The sequence below is a fragment of the Pseudophryne corroboree genome, chromosome 5 (assembly GCF_028390025.1).
Source record: "Pseudophryne corroboree isolate aPseCor3 chromosome 5, aPseCor3.hap2, whole genome shotgun sequence".
NCBI classification, from domain to species: Eukaryota; Metazoa; Chordata; class Amphibia; order Anura; family Myobatrachidae; genus Pseudophryne; species Pseudophryne corroboree.
In genome coordinates, this window is record NC_086448.1 from 410,056,323 (window position 1) to 410,075,815 (window position 19,493).

Below are 19,493 nucleotides of genomic sequence, written 5' to 3' on the forward strand. Positions count from 1 at the left end.
CATCGTTCAGGTACAAGAAGTTTGCGGATAAGAAGCGTCGAGCAGTTCCTGCTCTCAAGGTGGGTGATCGGGTATGGTTATCCACAAAGAATTTGAGGTTAAGAGTTCCCAGTATGAAGTTTGCACCTCGCTATATCGGTCCTTTCAAGATTGAACAAGTCATCAATCCTGTTGCTTACAGACTTCAGTTGCCTCCCTTCTTAAAAATACCCAGGACATTCCATGTTTCCCTGTTGAAACCGCTGATCTTGAATCGGTTTCATTCCTCACTTCCTCCAACTCCGAAAGTCCAAACTCAACGGGGCGTTGAGTATGAAGTGGCCAAGATCCTGGACTCACGTCACCGTTACGGTCAACTACAGTATCTTATTGACTGGGAGGGTTACGGCCCTGAGGAACGTTCATGGACCAATGCTTCTGATGTCCATGCTCCTGCCTTGGTCCGGAGATTCCATTCCAAGTTTCCTCAAAAGCCAAAGAAGTGTCCTGGGGCCACTCCTAAAGGGGGGGGTGCTGTCACGATCCGGGTATCTGGACGCCATTTCTTACCCATCAGATGCCTCCTAAGGTTGGCTCAGCGTTCCAGGACCGGATCCCATCTGTTATCCTAATGTTCACATTCCTGCATCCTCTCCTGTCTCTCTGAGACGCTGTCACAGTAACGCCTTATTACATCTGGCATGGAGTCTCCCGCGGCCTCCGCCGCCGTCCCTGAGCTTCTGCATGCAGAGTGTCAGAGTGGCGATTACGTCAGCCGCGGCCTCCGCTGTGTCCGCGTGGTTGGATGTGCACTTGTCAGCCTGGCGTCTCCTGTCTCCAGTGGCCGGCGCCGCCATTACTGTTTTCATTACCACATGGATTACAAACCAAACTTCCCTCCAAGTGTCTGCATGGGCGCAGCCATCTTGGATTCTGTCAGCTGATCATTTCCTCCAATCTGTTGTCAGTATTGTTAATCTGCATAATTGCCTAGCCAATCCCTTCCTTGCTGCAGGTATAAATACACTGTGCCTGAGCAAGGAAGGCGTCAGTGCTTTGGTTGTCAAACCTAGTTCCTGTTTGTCTCTCTCCTGTGATTGTCTTCCAGGTTCCAGCTCCTGTCTCAAGACTTCCACCATAGAGACCCGCACCAGCATTCCACCTGCGGTGTAGCCTGACTCTCCAATCCATTGTGGATTCATCTGTTTCCAGCTACAACATTACCTGCTTCCAGCTCAGCTTCCAGCAGAGTACAGCTTCTCTTAAAGGGCCGGTGTCCTTTCTACACTTTACCACTCTCCAATGGTATTATTATTTCTCCGCTCTCAAGTTCTACATTTCAGTTCATATTTCATCGCTCCCAAGTTCATTTATTATTTAACTGGTTCCAGCCAGTATCCACTCCGTGCTAACAACAGTCTGGTTCCAGCCAGTATCCACAGCAGCCGTTTTATCTTCAGCAACCCAGCTTTTCCTGGAACACCAGCTGGCACAATCCTGGGTTATCTCCATTTCTACAGTCGGGCCTGGTAAGGACTTTCCATCTAGAAGATTATAAGAACTATCTCACACTACCAGTGCCCTGTGGCTCCTGCCATCCTGTAGTACCCAGGAACTGTATTTATTCTTTGCTGACTTTTACGTTTTCTTTTACTGCTGCTGTGTTGCGGAGTTGTCATAAAAAACATCATTGACTTTTATCCAAGTTGTCGTGGTCACGCCTTCGGGCAGTTATTATTCATGTTACTTACATGTCCAGGGGTCTGATACAACCTCCCAGGTTCCGGTACATCTCAGCCCCTACAACTGAGGCTGCCTCCCGTCAGCTCAGGCCCTCAGTTGTGACAGATGGAGCATTGCAGTGGCGGCAGCTTACAAACAGGGGCGTGGCGGTGGCATTAACGGAGCAGCTGCGTGATGTCACATGCAGCCGCTCCGATCAAAAATATGTTGACGGGCTTCCTGTCGTTGAAGCCAGGCTGCGTCGGCAGGAGGCTTCCATAATTTCTATGACCGCTCACTAATTGGGGTGCAATCGCAATTAGTGCATGGTCGCAGATGGGGGGCGGCGGGTAGCATGCTGAGTGGCCTTGCCCTGCAAAGCAGTATTTGCAATCCTTACTTAATGAGGTCCAAGCACCCATCTCTGGACCCAGGTTTGAATCTCAACACAATTACACAATACTCTTCTGTATTGTGCTGTGTCCAGACTCATTAGTGGCTGTGCAGTTTAGTGACTGTGTATATAGGGGGCACGCTGCTGTTTGTTGCAGTATACTCTGCTGTATTGGGCTGTGTCCAGACCAATAAGTGGCTGTGCAGTATAGTGACTGTGTATATAGGGGGCTCGCTGCACGCTGCTGTGTGTTGCGCTGTACTCTGCTGTAGTGGGCTGTGGTGGCTGTGCAGTATAGTGACTGTGTGTGCTGCACGCTACTACCATAAATGCCCACAGTAGCAGTGCCGCTTATACCTGTAATAAATGCGCACGGTAGCAGTGCTGCTTATGCCCATAATAATGCCCACAGTAGCAGTTCCACTTATATACATAATAATGTCAACGGTAGCAGTGCCACTTATGCCCATAACAATGCCCATGGTAGCAGTGCCACTTATGCCCATATTAATGCCCATGGTAGCAGTGCTGCTAATGCCCACAATAATGCCTATGGTAGCAGTGCCGTGTGCTGCCTATATACATAATAATGCCCACAGTAGCAGTGCCGCTTATGCCCATAATAATGCCAATGGTAGCAGTGCTGCTTATACACATAATAATGCCCACGGTAGCAGTGCTGCTTATACACATAATGTCGATGGTAGCAGTGCCGCTTATGCCCATAATAATGCCGATGATAGCAGTGCCACTTATACACATAATAATGCCTGCAGTAGCAGTGGCGCTTATACACATAATAATGCCCACTGTAGCAGTGCCACTTATGCCCATAATAATGCCGATGGTAGCAGTGCTGCTTATACACATAATAATGCATGCGATAGCAGTGCTGCTTATGCCCATACCAATGTCGATGGTAGCGGTGCCGCTTACGCCAATAATAATGCCCATGGTAGCAGTGCCGCTTATGCCCATAATAAATGCCCACAGTAGCACTGCTGCTTATACCTGTAATAAATGCCCACGGTAGCAGTGCTGATTATGCCCATAATAATCTAATCTATTAGTAGGTCATCTACCATTTATCCTTTGTGGTTCCCACAACTCATTAAAGAACCTTCCTTCTCCACAACCCCTTGACTCAGTAGAGTTAGAAGCCTGGCGTTTTGCAAAACTGCGCACTTCCTTGCATACTTCAGCCATTCCGGTAACTAGGTATTTTATCTGGCCTTGAAGAGTTTGGATAGGATCCACAACAGAGGTTTGGATGCTCTGTGCAGCCAGGACTTGATTTTTCTGAACTTTTCCCACACTAAAGGAATTGGTTCCAAGAGGATACTGGGTTTCTTGATGTCCAGGCATTTTGGGAAAACTCAAACCACTGTGGGCCCCATTACATTGATTGCTGCCTCTTTAAAGTCAAGAAATGTATAATCAGGCAACTGCATCCTCAGCATGCAAAGTTGCACTCTTATTCCTTCTCCATTAGAGCTCTCTATTAACTGTGCCACTAATGTTTTAACTATATTCCGAATTTCCTCATCATCCCTCTCCTGGATGGCTTGTAGGGTTTCCTGAGGACTCAAGGCTCGAAGAGATTCTCCTGGTAGCTTCTTCCGGGCATAGGATCTGTTCTTTAATTCTTAAATAGGTAGAGTCTCAAAGGTAATTGCCAATTGCTGAAGGACTTGGTCTACCTTCTGTCTTTCTTCTAAAGGTCAAGACTTCACTTCTCTGGGCACTAACCCCTTAAGCTGTCCTATTAAAATCTCGACCTGTTGCTGGTCACTAAACGAATACAGGCAAAACATTTATTTCATCTTATGTTTTAACTCTGTGAGGGTGTTTCCATATAGGCCTCAGACATATCCAGTATATGTGGCGAGCCATGGTGCACCGAAATAATAGGGTAAAGTGATGGGATTTAGCAGCTCCATCATGGGAGATCCACTTGGGTCACTACTAGATGGCTCTACTGATGTTTGTTGTTCTCTAGAGATCTTTATCTGTTTAGTATGGATTCTTCCTTACTTTGGAATCTGTATCCTGTGCTTGTGATGCCAAAAATGTAACACCCAGGTAAGTATTGAGGATGGTGAGGTAAGGACCATTGAAGTACTGATGTAACTATGCTTTTAACCTGGTTGTCATAGTCTGAGTTCTAGGTACAGGTTCCTTGAATAATTTACAGAGAGGTAAGGAGGATGCTTCGACACGGACAGTTATAATAAGATCTCCACTTGCAACTTGTTTATTGAAGGAAGCAATTAAAGATGGGTCCACAGTTATCGTGAATAGTTTTTTGCGCCTAGTCACAACATGATTTATTAGCATAAACCATTCATCTATTGTTACCAACTGCAATACAATACAGAGAACAATACAGCAGGGGATTAAGTAATTACAGCAGGGGATTAAGTCCAACTGGCCAGTCTCAGTTAATCCTATTGAAGGTCAAGATAAATGTGGACGCATCTGTAGTTCAGCAAAATGCAGTTATACTTACAAAAGGATATAATCTTCACAAAGACAGATTAAATACAATTGAAGGCATTCAGCAATAATGAAGATATAAAATAAAGAACAATTATATTTTACTAGAAATCTGTGAGCTGAGGTTTCTCTCTCTACAGGAACTGCGCGTGTCTTCTTTTGCAGAAACAGTGCAAAATAACTTGGATCAGAGTTGCAGGGCAGTAGTACCTTTAGGCATGTACATACACATTTCAGAATCAGAATCAAAATCACCTTTATTGGCCAGGTATACTTGCGTACACTAGGAATTTGATTTCGGTTTACAGTTCAGCAGCCAGGGGGGAACACGTAGACAAGAGAGGGGGATGGGGAGGGGGAATATATGCAGTATACAACTTAAATAAGGGTACACAGTGTTCAGTACAATCAGAAGATCGTAGTAGAGCGACTGGACAGTCAACCCGGTAGTTTGTCAGTGTTATGAGCCACGGCTGTGGCTCATTCCTGTTTTGCAGTTTTGTTCTGTATTTCATGTTATACTTCTGTTTATGTTCCCCGTGGGTGTCATGGGGTGCTCGGAGCTCACCCTTAAGGAGGGGATACTGTTATGAACCACAGGTAGTGGTTCATTCCTATTTTATGTTTATAAAGTTGTCTTGCATGCCAGGATTTCCTGTTGCTCTGTTTTAGAATACTCTTGTCTGCTGCCGCTGGTGAGTCTGTGTAATTGCAGCTTGTTCCCTTGTGTTCAGCCTCACCTGGCTGCTAATTGCATCTGGTCAGTTTGGAATCATGCAACAAGGCAGCTGCATGGGATTATTAATTAGGCCTCTCTGTTATATGCTGGCTGTTTGCAATTCACAGATGCTGGTGATATTCCTGGGTTTTCAGTCTGCTTGAGTTCTGAGCTTGGTTCCTGCTAGTTCCTGAGCTTCCTGTGTCGATTCCTGTGTCGATTCCTGTGTCGATTCCTGTGTCAGTCCCTGTGTCAGTCCCTGTGTCAGTCCCTGTGTCGATTCCTATATCTGATCCCGTGTCCTGCCGTGAGGCGTTCCTGTCCTGAGGTCCAGTACCTTTGCCTGTGCAAGTTTCTGGCTTCTTGGTGTCCACCGGTCTGTCGTTTGGGATTCTGCCTGTCCTCCAGTTCTGAGAGTCTGTGTCAGCAGCATTGGGAGTTCCTGTCTGTTTGCCAGTATTCGTACCGGTTCCGTGAGTAGCGGCACGGCCGCGTCCGTTGGCTTAGGCCGCTGTATTCCCTTATTATTTCTGTCACTGGTGTTTTGCAGAGGGTTCTGCTTATGCTGTCACCGCCGGTACACAAAAGTATTGTGTCGGCGTGTGGTCAGCATTTCCTTTGTTGTTCTTTTCCTTTGGCGGCAAGCCGCACATACTTTGGTTTTAGGTTTGTTAGTAGCCCCTGGCCTTGTTGTTTAGTCAGAGGGCCCCTTGTTATCACCCTGTCTCGGTTCACTCTTTGTCTCTCATTAAGACCTGAGGGGGCATCGAAGTTGGGCAGACGTAATCCGCCCTTCAAACGCGGCTGCCATGGGCTCAAGCAACCATAGTCTCGCAAGAGTGTACTGACAGCACGGGTGAGACAACGGAGATAGGGCGCCAGGGGCTATTCCCTTTCCATTCCCCTTTCCCAGCATTACGTCCTGGTGCTCTGGACTCGCTTCATAACATCTCCCTTGTTCTGAGCACCAGGAACCTAACATTATCACCAGCCATACCACAAAAAAGAAATAAAACTTTTTTTTTCTTTTTTGGCCCAGTCCAGTGTCTAGTCTAGAATCCAGTCCGGTGTTTAGAATTCAGTCCGGTGTTTAGAATCCAGTCCGGTGTTTAGAATCCAGTCCGGTGTTTAAAAGAGGAAAAAAAAAAAAAAAGTCTTGTTTTGTTTAGCAAAATTTAGTATTGCCTTGCCTTGCCTTGCCTTGTCTTGCCTTGTCTTGTCTTGTCTAGTTTTAAATCCTCCTATGTCTACTATGCAAGCCCTGCAGGCATCTCTCGCAGCCCTGAACTCTGTATTCAGTGCTTTGAGACCAGAGCGACTAGAAGTTTTGCAGCAATCCCTAAAGCAACTGCAAAACCTTCTGACTAAAATCTTGCTCATTTTGCCAGAAGTCGTTGAGAGTACATCTATCTCTAAAGAGACTCTTGCTCACAGTATGGTGACAAGAGAATCCTCTGGTTTAATTGAAGGGAAAAGGTTTAAAAGTTTTCTGCGGCCCAGGCTCTCAGAAGAGGAGCGTCTGCGTCGCAGAAACTTAAACTTATGCCTATATTGTGGGGGTTTAGGCCATTATCTGCAGACCTGTGAGTTGCGCAAGCCAAAGTGTGGTGACGAGTCTTGCCCTCTGGCCAAGTAGAGTCATGATACAAGACCTACTCCTGTCTCTACTGTGGCAGAGGTACTTGTCACACAACCCACACAAAAAAGCTCTCTGTCCTATAATTGGGGTCCTTGGGCAAGGGAGCCCCATTATAGATTCAGGAATCAAAAGAGAATGTTTCTCTCCTCTCTTGAGGTTCCTGTGGAAGCGGAGTTGCAAGTCCCTGGAGTGGTGCCTGATGCCCAGGTTCCTGGAGTGGTGCCTGATGCCCAGGTTCCTGGAGTGGTGCCTGATGCCCAGGTTCCTGGAGTGGTGCCCGATGCCCAGGTTCCTGGAGTGGTGCCCGATGCCCAGGGTCCTGGAGTGGTGCCCGTAGCCCAGGGTCCTGGAGTGGTGCCCGTAGCCCAGGGTCCTGGAGTGGTGCCCGTAGCCCAGGGTCCTGGAGTGGTGCCCGTAGCCCAGGGTCCTGGAGTGGTGCCCGTAGCCCAGGGTCCTGGAGTGGTACCCGATGCCCAGAGTGCTGGAGCGGTACCCGATGCCCAGAGATGCTGGAGCGGTACCCGATGCCCTAGCTTATAGAGGGACATCAAATATTATAGTTCAGGTGTCCATACCGGAAGGGGTCTCAGAAGCTGTTACCCCAGGTAGGGACTTGAAAAGCGCAACCCTAGAAAGGGTATCTAAAACCATAGTTCTTGAGGGGAACTCGAGAAGCAAAACCCCAGAAGGGATCTTTGAAGTAATATCCCCAAGTGGGGTCTCGAGAGACGCAGCCCCAAAGAAGGGTCTAGAAGTCGCTTCCCCAGGAAAGAACTTAAGAAGCATAGCATTAGTGGAGGATCTGAACGTTATTGCTTCAGCAAAAGTCCCGGAAGTCATAGTCCCGGGAGAACTTTTGATAATTATCGACTCGGAGAGGGAGGCCGATGGCCCGATCCCAGTCAGGGAGGCCAACGGCCCGGTCCCAGTAAAAGAATCCGAGGTGCTGGCCCAAGCGGGGTTCTCGGAGGCCACTGCCCCAGCGGGGTTCTCGGAGGCCACTGCCCCAGCAGGTTTCTCGGAGGCCACTGTCCCAGCGGGGTTCCCGGAGGCCACTGTCCCAGCGGGGTTCCCGGAGGCCACTGCCCCAGCGGGGTCCCCGGAGGCCACTGCCCCAGCGGGGTCCCCGGAGGCCACTGCCCCAGTGGGGTCCCCGGAAGTCACTGCCCCGGGTGGGGTTCAGAAAGTCACTGCCCCGGGTGGGGTTCAGAAAGTCACTGCCCCGGGTGGGGTTCAGAAAGTCTCAGCCCCGGGTGGGGTTCAGAGAGTCTCAGCCTCGAGTAAGGTCAATAGTGACCAGGTCCTAGCAAAGCACTCCAGTCAGTCAGATGAGAAGGAAACAGATCCTGACTCTGATATCTCAACATCCATAACCTTTGATGGGGACTTCGCCCAATTTCTGGCGCTTTTCAAACACTATTACACTATTATGTTGTCTAGACCATTTCTGGGCATCACTTCAGAAAACCTTGGGCTCTATCTGATTTATTCTTTTAGAGGAGAGCCTTCTGAGTGGGCAACCAGCCTAATGAAAGCTGAATATCCCATTCTTCAGGATCCCCTAGCATTCTGTGATGCAATTGTTAAAAGATACGGTTCCAAAGAAATTGGTTCAGGTTCCTCTAAGTCACCCGTCTTGTCTGCTGAGAGTCCACCAAATACTGTAAACTCTGCACAAGAGTCCCAGCCCGTTGTTTTGACTGCAGGATGTGCTTTTTTTTACTTCTTCTTCTAATAATAGTACTTAACCAGAAAGTTCAGCTCCCAAGGGTAAGAGACCTGTCTCTGATTTGAACGCTGCCTTGCTGGGTGGTACCATCAGTTCAGACAATGTTTGGGGAATTACCTTGGTCAGACCTAAAGAGCTTTGTAAAAAGAAGAAGAAGAAAAAGAAATAATTTTTGACTCTTGCCTTGATTAAAAAATAAAAATAAAAAAAATTTTTTTTTTCCTTGTCTTGTGTCCAGTGGCCACCATCAAGGGGAGGGCACTGTTACAAGTTGTTGCTACAACTTGTTTTTTGTTTTCTTGTCTGTTAGACCAGTGTGTCAGGTTTTTTTTTTTATCCCTTGTTCTGGATAGTCTGAATTTTGGGGTCTTTTGACCCCTCCTCAAGGGGGGGGGGGGGGGGGGTAATGTTATGAGCCACGGCTGTGGCTCATTCCTGTTTTGCAGTTTTGTTCTGTATTTCATGTTATACTTCTGTTTATGTTCCCCGTGGGTGTCATGGGGTGCTCGGAGCTCACCCTTAAGGAGGGGATACTGTTATGAACCACAGGTAGTGGTTCATTCCTATTTTATGTTTATAAAGTTGTCTTGCATGCCAGGATTTCCTGTTGCTCTGTTTTAGAATACTCTTGTCTGCTGCCGCTGGTGAGTCTGTGTAATTGCAGCTTGTTCCCTTGTGTTCAGCCTCACCTGGCTGCTAATTGCATCTGGTCAGTTTGGAATCATGCAACAAGGCAGCTGCATGGGATTATTAATTAGGCCTCTCTGTTATATGCTGGCTGTTTGCAATTCACAGATGCTGGTGATATTCCTGGGTTTTCAGTCTGCTTAAGTTCTGAGCTTGGTTCCTGCTAGTTCCTGAGCTTCCTGTGTCGATTCCTGTGTCAGTCCCTGTGTCGATTCCTATGTCTGATCCCGTGTCCTGCCGTGAGGCGTTCCTGTCCTGAGGTCCAGTACCTTTGCCTGTGCAAGTTTCTGGCTTCTTGGTGTCCACCGGTCTGTCGTTTGGGATTCTGCCTGTCCTCCAGTTCTGAGAGTCTGTGTCAGCAGCATTGGGAGTTCCTGTCTGTTTGCCAGTATTCGTACCGGTTCCGTGAGTAGCGGCACGGCCGCGTCCGTTGGCTTAGGCCGCTGTATTCCCTTATTATTTCTGTCACTGGTGTTTTGCAGAGGGTTCTGCTTATGCTGTCACCGCCGGTACACACAAGTATTGTGTCGGCGTGTGGTCAGCATTTCCTTTGTTGTTCTTTTCCTTTGGCGGCAAGCCGCACATACTTTGGTTTTAGGTTTGTTAGTAGCCCCTGGCCTTGTTGTTTAGTCAGAGGGCCCCTTGTTATCACCCTGTCTCGGTTCACTCTTTGTCTCTCATTAAGACCTGAGGGGGCATCGAAGTTGGGCAGACGTAATCCGCCCTTCAAACGCGGCTGCCATGGGCTCAAGCAACCATAGTCTCGCAAGAGTGTACTGACAGCACGGGTGAGACAACGGAGATAGGGCGCCAGGGGCTATTCCCTTTCCATTCCCCTTTCCCAGCATTACGTCCTGGTGCTCTGGACTCGCTTCATAACATCTCCCTTGTTCTGAGCACCAGGAACCTAACAGTCAGGAGTTCAGCAGGTGGACTGCTTGAGGAAAGAAGCTTTTAAGGCTTCTATTGGTTCTGGTGAGAATGGCCCTGTATCTTTTTCCTGATGGCAGCAGGTTGAGTTCGCCATAGCCCGGGTGAGGCGGATCATTGACTATCCTGGTTGCCCTTTTTTGGCTCTGGACCAGTACAGGTCGTGGACAGACGGGAGGTCAACTCCGATGATCTTCTCAGCAGACCTTACCACTCTTTGGAGACTGCATTTGTCTCTCTCACTGGTGGAGCTATATCGGATGATAATCGAGGAGCACAGAACAGATTCTACAATTGCGTAGTAGAAGAGGAGCAGGAGATTCTGTGAGATGTTAAACTTCTTAAGTTGTCTTAGGAAAAACAGCCTCTGCTGCGCATTTCCGATGGTGGCATCTGCATTTGCTCTCCACTTGAGGTCTCTAGAGATCATGGTCCCCAGGAACTTGAAGGAGTCCACTAGTGACACCACACTATCGGCTATGATTAGTAGTGGTGCTTCCGCTGGGTTCTTCCTAAAGTCTACTACCATCTGGACAGTTTTAAGTGGGTTGAGCTCTAGGTTGTTACAGCTACACCACCGGGCCAACCAATCCACTTCCCGTCTATAGTCCGATTCGTCCCCTTCTTTTATGAGGCCAATGACGGTGGTGTCATCGTCAAATTTAATGATTTTAACCGATGGGAGTCAGAGTAACAGTCATTAATGTACAGAGAGAAGAGCAGGGGTGAAAGGACACAGCCCTGGGTTGCCCCGGTACTGATGTACTGAGCTTTGGAGGAGAATCCCCCCGCATTGGCCACCTGTATTCTGTCGGTCAGAAAGTCCACGATCCAGGAACAGGTTTCTTCTGGGACCCCTTGGCAGAGTAGTTTGTGGTAGAGAATGTTGGGGGAGATTGTATTGAAGGCCAGGCATGTCCAGATGCCGCAGGATGTGGTGCAGGCCTAGGTTGACAGCATCCTCAATGCACCGATTCGCTCGGTAGGCAAACTGAAGGGGGCCTTGATGGGGGCTGGTCACAGCTTTAAGGTGGTTCAGAACCAGGCGCTCGAACACTTTCATGACCACAGATGTCAGTGCACTTGGTCAGTATTCATTCAGATTTGAGATAGTAGGTTTCTTGGGGACGGAACGATTATGGAGATTTTGAAGCAAGATGAAACTTTGCATATTTCTAGCGATTTAATAAATATTTTGGAGAATATGGGGGCTAGCAGACCAGCGCATGCCCTCTGGGTAGATGGAGATACTCCATCAGGACTGGGTGCCTTCCTTGGACTGATCCGCTTGAACAACTCCTCCACCACCTCATGGGCAATCTGCAGTGCTTGAGGTTGGCAATCGGAGGTGAGGGCAGTGGGGAGGAGTTGGTGTGGTTCACAGGGAGCTTCTTTGTAAAACCTGCAGTCGAAGTGGTTCAGTTCGTTTGTTAGCCCCTGGTTATAGCGGAGTGCTTTGGGGGTGTCTTGTAGTTGGTGATGGCCTGCATACCTTTCCATATGGATGCATGGTCCTTGGTTGAGAGATCTTTTGCCAGCTTGTCCGAGAACTGCTTTTTCGCCTGCCTGATTCCTTTCGTTAGGGAGTTCCTAGTGCAGTTGTATAGCACTCTGTCTTCGCAGCTGTAGACCTTCTCTTTGGCCCAGCGAAGTTTCCTCAGCTGGGCGTTGAACCATGGCTTGTTGTTATTGTAGATGAGGTAAGTCTTGGTAGGTACACACATGTCCTCGCAGAATCAGATGTAGGATGTTGTGGTGTCAGTCAGGTCATTCAGGTCGGATGCCGAGGCTGCGAAGACCTCCCAGTCCGTGCAGTCGAAGCAGGCCTGTAGCTTCAGCTTAGCCTCACTGGTCCATTTCTTGACTGTTTTGACAACTGACTTGGCCACTTTCAGCTTCTGCATGTATGTGGGGAGAAGATGGACAAGACAGTGGTCGGATAGGCCAAGAGCCAAGCGGGGGATTGACTGGAAGGTAGGCTTGATGGTGGTGTAGCAATGATCCAAGGTGCGCCCTTCCCTGGTGGGGCACATCACCTGTTGTTTGAACTTTGGTAGTTCCTTTCTTAGGTTGGTCCTGTTGAAGTTACCCAGCACAAGTAGCAGAGAGTCCAGGTGTTTTTGCTCCATGTCTGATATGCTGGTGGCCAACTGATGCAGGGCTTTGTTTGCGCAGGCTTGCGGGGGGATGTACATTCCTATGAGGACAATTGAGGCAAAATCCCAGGGGGAATAGAAGGGGTTGCAGTAGATGCATAGCATCTCCAGGTGGGGGCTGCAAGATTTGCCTAGGATCGTGACATTTGTTCACCATCTGTCGTTGATGTAAAAGCAGATGCCGCTGCCCTTTAATTTACCCAAGAGTTCCTTGGAGCGGTCTGCCCTGTAGAGTCCGAAGCCGGGCAGGGACACCAGGGGGTCCGTAGTGAGGTCATCTAGTCACATCTCCGTGAAGCAAGGGCCGATGACCCGGCAACGCCTGACCTCACACTGCCCAGGAGGAGGGACAGCTCATCAAGCTTTTTTGTCAGTGAGCGCACATATGAGAGTATGAGTGCTGACCTAAGCCCTTTCCGTCACCACTTCACTAGGGCACCCATGCGTCGGCCTCTCCTCCTTGCCCTTGGTGTCCTGCTAGGGTCTGCGTTAAGTCTTTCGCCCGCCATCACGCCCTCTGCTGTGATGGTTGCATAGCTGGTGCATGTGGCGGTAAAGTACAGTTTGAGAGGGCTGCATCAGGGCCAGCTGGGGAAAGGGGGTCTCCATTGCTAGTCGCGGGGCCACTCAACTGGTTGTGTGTGCAAGGGTGGTCTCCTTGGGGGCTGTGCGGGGAGCCATGCGTGCGCTTCCACGTAGCGGCCTCCTGCAGGGGCTACTGGGGTTGGGGACACCCTGTCTTGAGGTAGCAGGGAGGGTAACACTGCCATGTTGGGGTTGTCGCAGCAGAGCCAAGTCTGTGCCATGGGAAGCCATACCTTTCATGGTGGTCACAGCACCTCCGCCACTCCATGCAGGTCCTCGTCCGGGCTGATGATGAGCTCCAAATGGCAGTGCACTAGGAACCGGAGCCACAGGACGCACCAGATCAACCACCAGGTGAGGTTTGCGTCAGCCAAGTCATGCGCCAACCCACCAGGTGAGGATTGCGTGGCTTGGCTGATGCGATCCTCACCTGGTGGTTCATCTGTGTGCGTCCTGTGGCTCTGGTTCCCGGTGCGCTGCCGTTTGGAGATTATCGGTGGTGCGGTGTGCAGGTCCCGGCACATGCAGGAGCAGCCCGCTGTGAATTACACCTCTGTGGTGATGTACTATGCCATGTGGTTTTAGCCCACAGTGTTTTTATATACGGTACAAGCAATGTCTTATGCTCAGTTTTAGTATACAAAACTCTGTTTATGAAATATTTTTCATGCACGATAGAGCGCCCTCTCATTAGTTTTTCATGCAGATATATACACAGCGTGATTCAGAAGTCGCAGTACACCCTTTTGTTTCAAAAACTGTGCAGGAAATGGGAAAACTTAACACTCCAGTAAGGTATGGGTGAGGTGGGCTATCTTTTAGGGTATTTACCGAACATGGACGCCATCTTGAAATCAGCCATCTTAAATCTGAGTCAGTTTTTTTCAAATGGAAAGGGAGTCGTGTAACATGTCAAACAACATCAGAAGTTGCTGAAAAGTTTATTGCTGCAAACAGATGAAATAGCAGTTATGGTTCAAAAGTTACAACACTTTTTTGTTGTTGCAGGTAACTGAAGATGGCTTTGACAAAAGATGAGATAATTGAGGTCATTTTGATATCTGGAGAACGAAGTTTCCATGTCATAGCTGCAGATTTTAACAACAGGCACCCAGAAAGACCTCCAATTTCATATAACACTGTCAGGTGCCTAATTACAAGTCACGGAGTGGTCGTCCAAAAAGTGCTACAGACGAGACAACCTCAAAAATAGTTATGTGAAATTGGAGGTCTTTCTGGGTGCCAGTTGTTAAAATCTGCAGCTATGACACCGAAACGTCGTTCTCCAGACATCAAAATGACCTCAATTCTCTCTTTTGTCAAAGCCATCTTCAGTTACCTGCAACAAAAAAAGTGTTGTACTGTAAGTTTTGAACCATAACTGCTATTTCAAATCTGTTTGCAGCAATAAACTTTTCATCAAGTTGGTTGACATGTTACATGATCCCCTTTCCATTTGAAAAAACTGACTTAGATCCAAGATGGCTGATTTCAAGATGGCGCCCATGTTTGGTACATACCCTAAAAGATAGCCGCCCACACCCATACTTTACTGGAGTATTCAGTTTTCCCATCTCCTGCACAGTTTTTTGAAACAAAAGGGAGTACTGTGACTTTCGAATCACCCTGTATACTGTATATATATATATATATATATATATAAATATATATACATACATACATACATACATACATACATACATACACTGATAGCCCATACATTGCGCATCATCGCTGCAGGGCTCCATCATTCTAATGTGGTGTTACATTACCACAAGCACCAATCATCGGCTGGGACCTAGTGAGTAATAATTAGCGCACAATCAGGACCCTGTTTGTATTTATCTATACAGCTTAACATTATATTACAGTGCAGGGGTGGATTGTGAACTAAAAGTGGCCCTACAAAAAATGCAGCGCAGGTGGGGGAGGGAGTAAATGGGGGGTTGGAGTGTGTGAGAAGGGGTCGGGGTGTAGCAGAGAGTGAGAGGGCAGAGAGAGCTGGAGAGGAGAGCAAAGCAGCATGGCAAGCCAAAGGTGGAGAGATATCACTCACCCTGTGAATATGCTGTGGGCCTGCCGGGTATTGGTGACTGGAGGAGCTCTGTCAAAATGAGATGACAGCCTTCCCCCACAGTGTTATAGCTCCCCAAAGCTGTGGCATCTGAAAGGTGCTGGCGGCTGCCAAATATAATGGTGAGTGGTGCGCTACTGTGGGCGGAGCCACATGTGGCAATCTACCCCCTGGTGTGGTTATCCTCCTGGGAACCTTCCCGGTAGCTTTATGACCAATCTGTCCCTGTTACAGTGTGTTGGGAGGTCGAGCATAGCACAGCTTGGGAGGCTATTCAGCATAGCACAGCTTGGGAGGCTATTCAGCATAGCACAGCTTGGGGGGCTATTCAGCATAGCACAGCTTGGGGGGCTATTCAGCATAGCACAGCTTGGGAGGCTATTCAGCATAGCACAGCTTGGGAGGCTATTCTGTGCAACACTAACAGTGACTGGAGCATATGAGAATATACGGCTGATGTATTTGGCTCATTGCAAAGTTCTTAAGTTAATTTCATGTTGTGAGCAGAAATGAATACTTTAATAGCATCACACTAAAAAACATATTGCACAAAAAACAACAGATCCATAAATATAAAGTGCATAATGTTAACAGGTGCCTTCTAGTCCTTAGGGTGACTTCAGTGCAGAGATCAAAACAGTATCTCACCAATGATGGTAATTGCAGTGGGCTAGCTTTGTTTAGAAAGCAGCAAATGCAGTCCTAGGCTGAATAGCCTAGCAAAACAGCACTGAGCACATTCAGCAAGAAGTCCCACGGCAACTGGCACAGTCTTCAGTCCTTAATTCGGATGTCATAAAAGAGAGAGGATATGAAAATGTATATCCTCTCTCTTTTATGATATCCGAATCTGCACGCATTTACTGCAATGGAATTATATACCTGATTAAGAGTTTTTGACAACCCACCATGGTGATAGGGACGGACTGGCTGGGAATGAAGTACCACTAAGTTTTGGTAATGAGTGGGTTGTCATATATCCTATACACAAAATGGGCAAAAGAAATAAGGATCCCTCAACAAAGATGGTGTCGGAAGTATCAACAGCTGTGTTAATTCTAACAATGTCCATTTAAGCTGCTACTAAGCCCAGGATATATAGAGGGACTACGCCACTGTGCTGAAGGGACTTGTGTGATTTACATCTAAAAAACTTGTGTTGAGATCATCATAAGGAACATGTGGAATGCACAGTAACAGCCGCTGGGATACAGGAAGTAGCGGCTGGAACGCAAGTATGTCACTTCCGGTTGGCGAACCCGGAAGTGACGACGGAATTGATGGTTTTAGCTTAATTGAAATAATTAGGAGAGGTACAGTATATAAGGACCTTTTGTTTAGAGCACCATATCCAGCTTGAAAAAGGTCATGCCTATGACTGAAACGCGTTGTTGATATATGGTTATGGACTGAAGACTGTGCCAGTTGCCATGGGACTTCTTGCTGAATGTGCTCAGGCCCTCATTCTGAGTTGTTCACTCGCTAGCTACTTTTAGCAGAAATGCAAACACAAAGCCGCCGCCCTCTGGGAGTGTATTTTAGCATAGCAGAATTGCTAACGAAAGATTAGCAATTGCCAACGAAAGCAATTTCCTTGCAGTTTCTGAGTAGCTCCAGACCTACTCCTAGATTGCGATCACCTCAGTCCGTTTAGTACCTGGTTTGACGTCACAAACACACCCAGCGTCCGACCAGCCACTCCTCCGTTCCTCCAGCCACTCCTGCGTTTTTACCTGGCACACCTGCGTTTTTTAGCACACTCCCTGAAAACGGCCAGTTTCCGCCCAGAAACACCCACTTCCTGTCAATCAGCAGAGCGATTGAAAAGCTGTGTTCGCCTGTGAGTAAAATAGCATAGACTTGTGTAAATTTGCCTAGCGTGTGCCCTGCTGTGCATACACATGCGCAGAACTGACGGATTTTAGCCTATTAGCAATTCTGCTAAAATTAGCAGCGAGCAAACAACTCGGAATGAGGGCCTCAGTGCGGTGTTGCTAGGCTATTCAGCCTAGGACTGCATTTGCTGCTTTCTAAACAAAGCTAGCCCACTGCAATTACCATCATTGGTGAGATACTGTTTTGATCTCTGCACTGAAGTCACCTTATGGACTAGAAGGCACCTGTTCACATTATGCACTTTATATTTATGGATCTGTTGTTTTTTTGTGCAATATGTTTTTTAGTGTGATGCCATTAAAGTTTTCATTTCTGCTCACAACATTAAATTTTTATTGTATGATACCCAATGTGGTTTGTTACATCTATAAAGAGAGAGCGCCAGGAATCCCCTATTTATCTAGTCTGTTATGTTCCTTGGGAATTGGTGTTTTTTCCCCATCTAATATTGGATTTGGGCTGCACTATCCTTTTTACTGCGCAGTGCTGCATATCCACAATCACCCATATTGACCAAAGTTCTAAAGTTCCAAAAGCACTACGCTCTGTCAGGTTATATAACAGTTTTTATGTATGTGTGTATTATATATTGTTTGATGTTTATAAATGTTTGTATTTGACTAAATCTTATTAAATATATAAACTGCACGCTCTAATACCTAGTGATAGGTTTATTTATTTGTATTGCGCATACATCATACTGCCAACATTATAAATATCTTTGGAAGAAGCCCAGAGAGGAGATGCACGTATTAACAAATGGGGTGAGGCCATGATATTTGCATAATTAAGCCCGCCCTTCTCAACAGCCTGCAATTCCCGCCATTATTCTCCCCATCCTGCAAACTTCTCGTTGTGGGAGGGCCCTCACTCTTCCAGGAGTCCAAGGGCCTACCCACAAATTCGAGAGCCTCACAGAAGTTCTGGGAGAGTAAATAAGTATGACATACAGTACTGTACATCGCAACTGTCACTCATGTGAACCTACAGTATAGCATTTTGTTCCTCTTCTCTTCCTTACAAGCTACCACTATCAGTTCAAAGAGCAGCAGATTGACTCCAAAACTTATGGCAGCAGACACATTTTATGTTATTATACAGTATGCCTTCATGTTAGTTAGTTGGCATAGTAACCTATGCTTGAACACCTGACAAGATGCACAATGAACCAAAGGATATCCATTGCACTCAGGTAAATTGTAATGTCCATTGGATATTCAGTATACTGAAAAGCAAGTTACATCCAAGCTTACCAAACATACCTCACATTGGTATGTCTTTTCACATAAAGGTTATGAAAATTATTTGTATTTTCCAGGTGTCCAGCCCTAGGTCCTTGCAGTCTCTGAATAATTTCTGCTTTCATTTCCATAGCAATGTGGGCAGGAAGTAAGGAAAGAAGAAGGCGCTCCTACAAAAAAAAAAAAAACATTTAGCAATAGTTAAGTTTGCTTACTTCCTAAAAGAAAAAAATTGCATATAAGCAAGTAAATGGGAACTCACAAAGTTTTCTTATAGAGTATAGATATTTATTTTCACCATGAACAGTACCTTTCCAAGTACATAACTCAAAAAACAAGATTAATGTCAATATGCCTTTAAATTATACTTGCTGACTCTCCTTGCCTGTGTTGCCATTACTCTCTGCCAAATATAGAGCAAAAACTAAAGAGAAAAATAATGGCAAGAAAATGGCTGTTCCAGCCAGTGTCGGACTGGGTCATGAAGGGCCATACTTACCGACATCCTAGCTGTTCTCTCTGGGAGAGACCAGCCAGGTTGGCTCAGCAGGGGGGTGGGGCAGGGCTATGATGAGCAGAGGGGGCGGGGTTGAGGTGGAATGGGGACATCACATCATTTAATTCACGCCACTGCTCTGTAACTCCGCTATTACCAGCATTATACTGCAGGGGATGTGGCTATGATGATGTGATTCTACTGCCTACTGCCCAGACCACACACTTTACTCGCTAAGTGGGCAGCCGGGCAGGGGGGACCTGAAAATCAGGAGACTTGCCTGCTCTTCTGGGGGGCCAGGAGGGTCACCCGTTTTTCGGAAGCCTCCCGGCCATTCCGGGAAAGTAGGCTAGTATGTGAAGGGCCCACTAGGGGAATGCATTGGTAGGGGTCCATGCTTAGGGGTGTGGACAGCCACCAGAAGGGGAGTGGTCAGCCACCACTGAGGTTTGGCTAAACCTTAGAGAGTGAATTGGATGTATGATTAATACCAGCAATGCACTGTAGAGAATACACCATAGTCCTGTGCAGTATAAGGTAACATAAGTATAATTTCTTATTCAAGTGCACAGTCTGGCACCTGATTCCTAGAGAAGGAGGTAGGCTCCAGGCAATCGAGTCTACCGGGGGTTTCCCCTATACCCCTGTGGGCCAGTCCAACCCTGGCTCCAGCACACTGAAGGATACTGTAAATGGATGGATGCAATAAGTTACAGGTGATTTGTGCCAAAGTAAGTGTGCAGATTTATTG

The 19,493-nt window shown here is 47.3% G+C and overlaps 1 protein-coding gene across 1 annotated transcript in view; it reads right to left on the reverse strand.

Annotated features, from left to right (window-relative positions):
* Positions 1–19,493, reverse strand: part of ADCY2 (adenylate cyclase 2) — a 1,664,414-nt gene that overhangs the window by 715,408 nt on the left and 929,513 nt on the right. Inside the window, exon 5 of the mRNA XM_063922769.1 lies at positions 18,268–18,416. Coding sequence (XP_063778839.1) covers positions 18,268–18,416 — 149 coding nt within the window. The remainder of the gene's footprint in view (positions 1–18,267; positions 18,417–19,493) is intronic.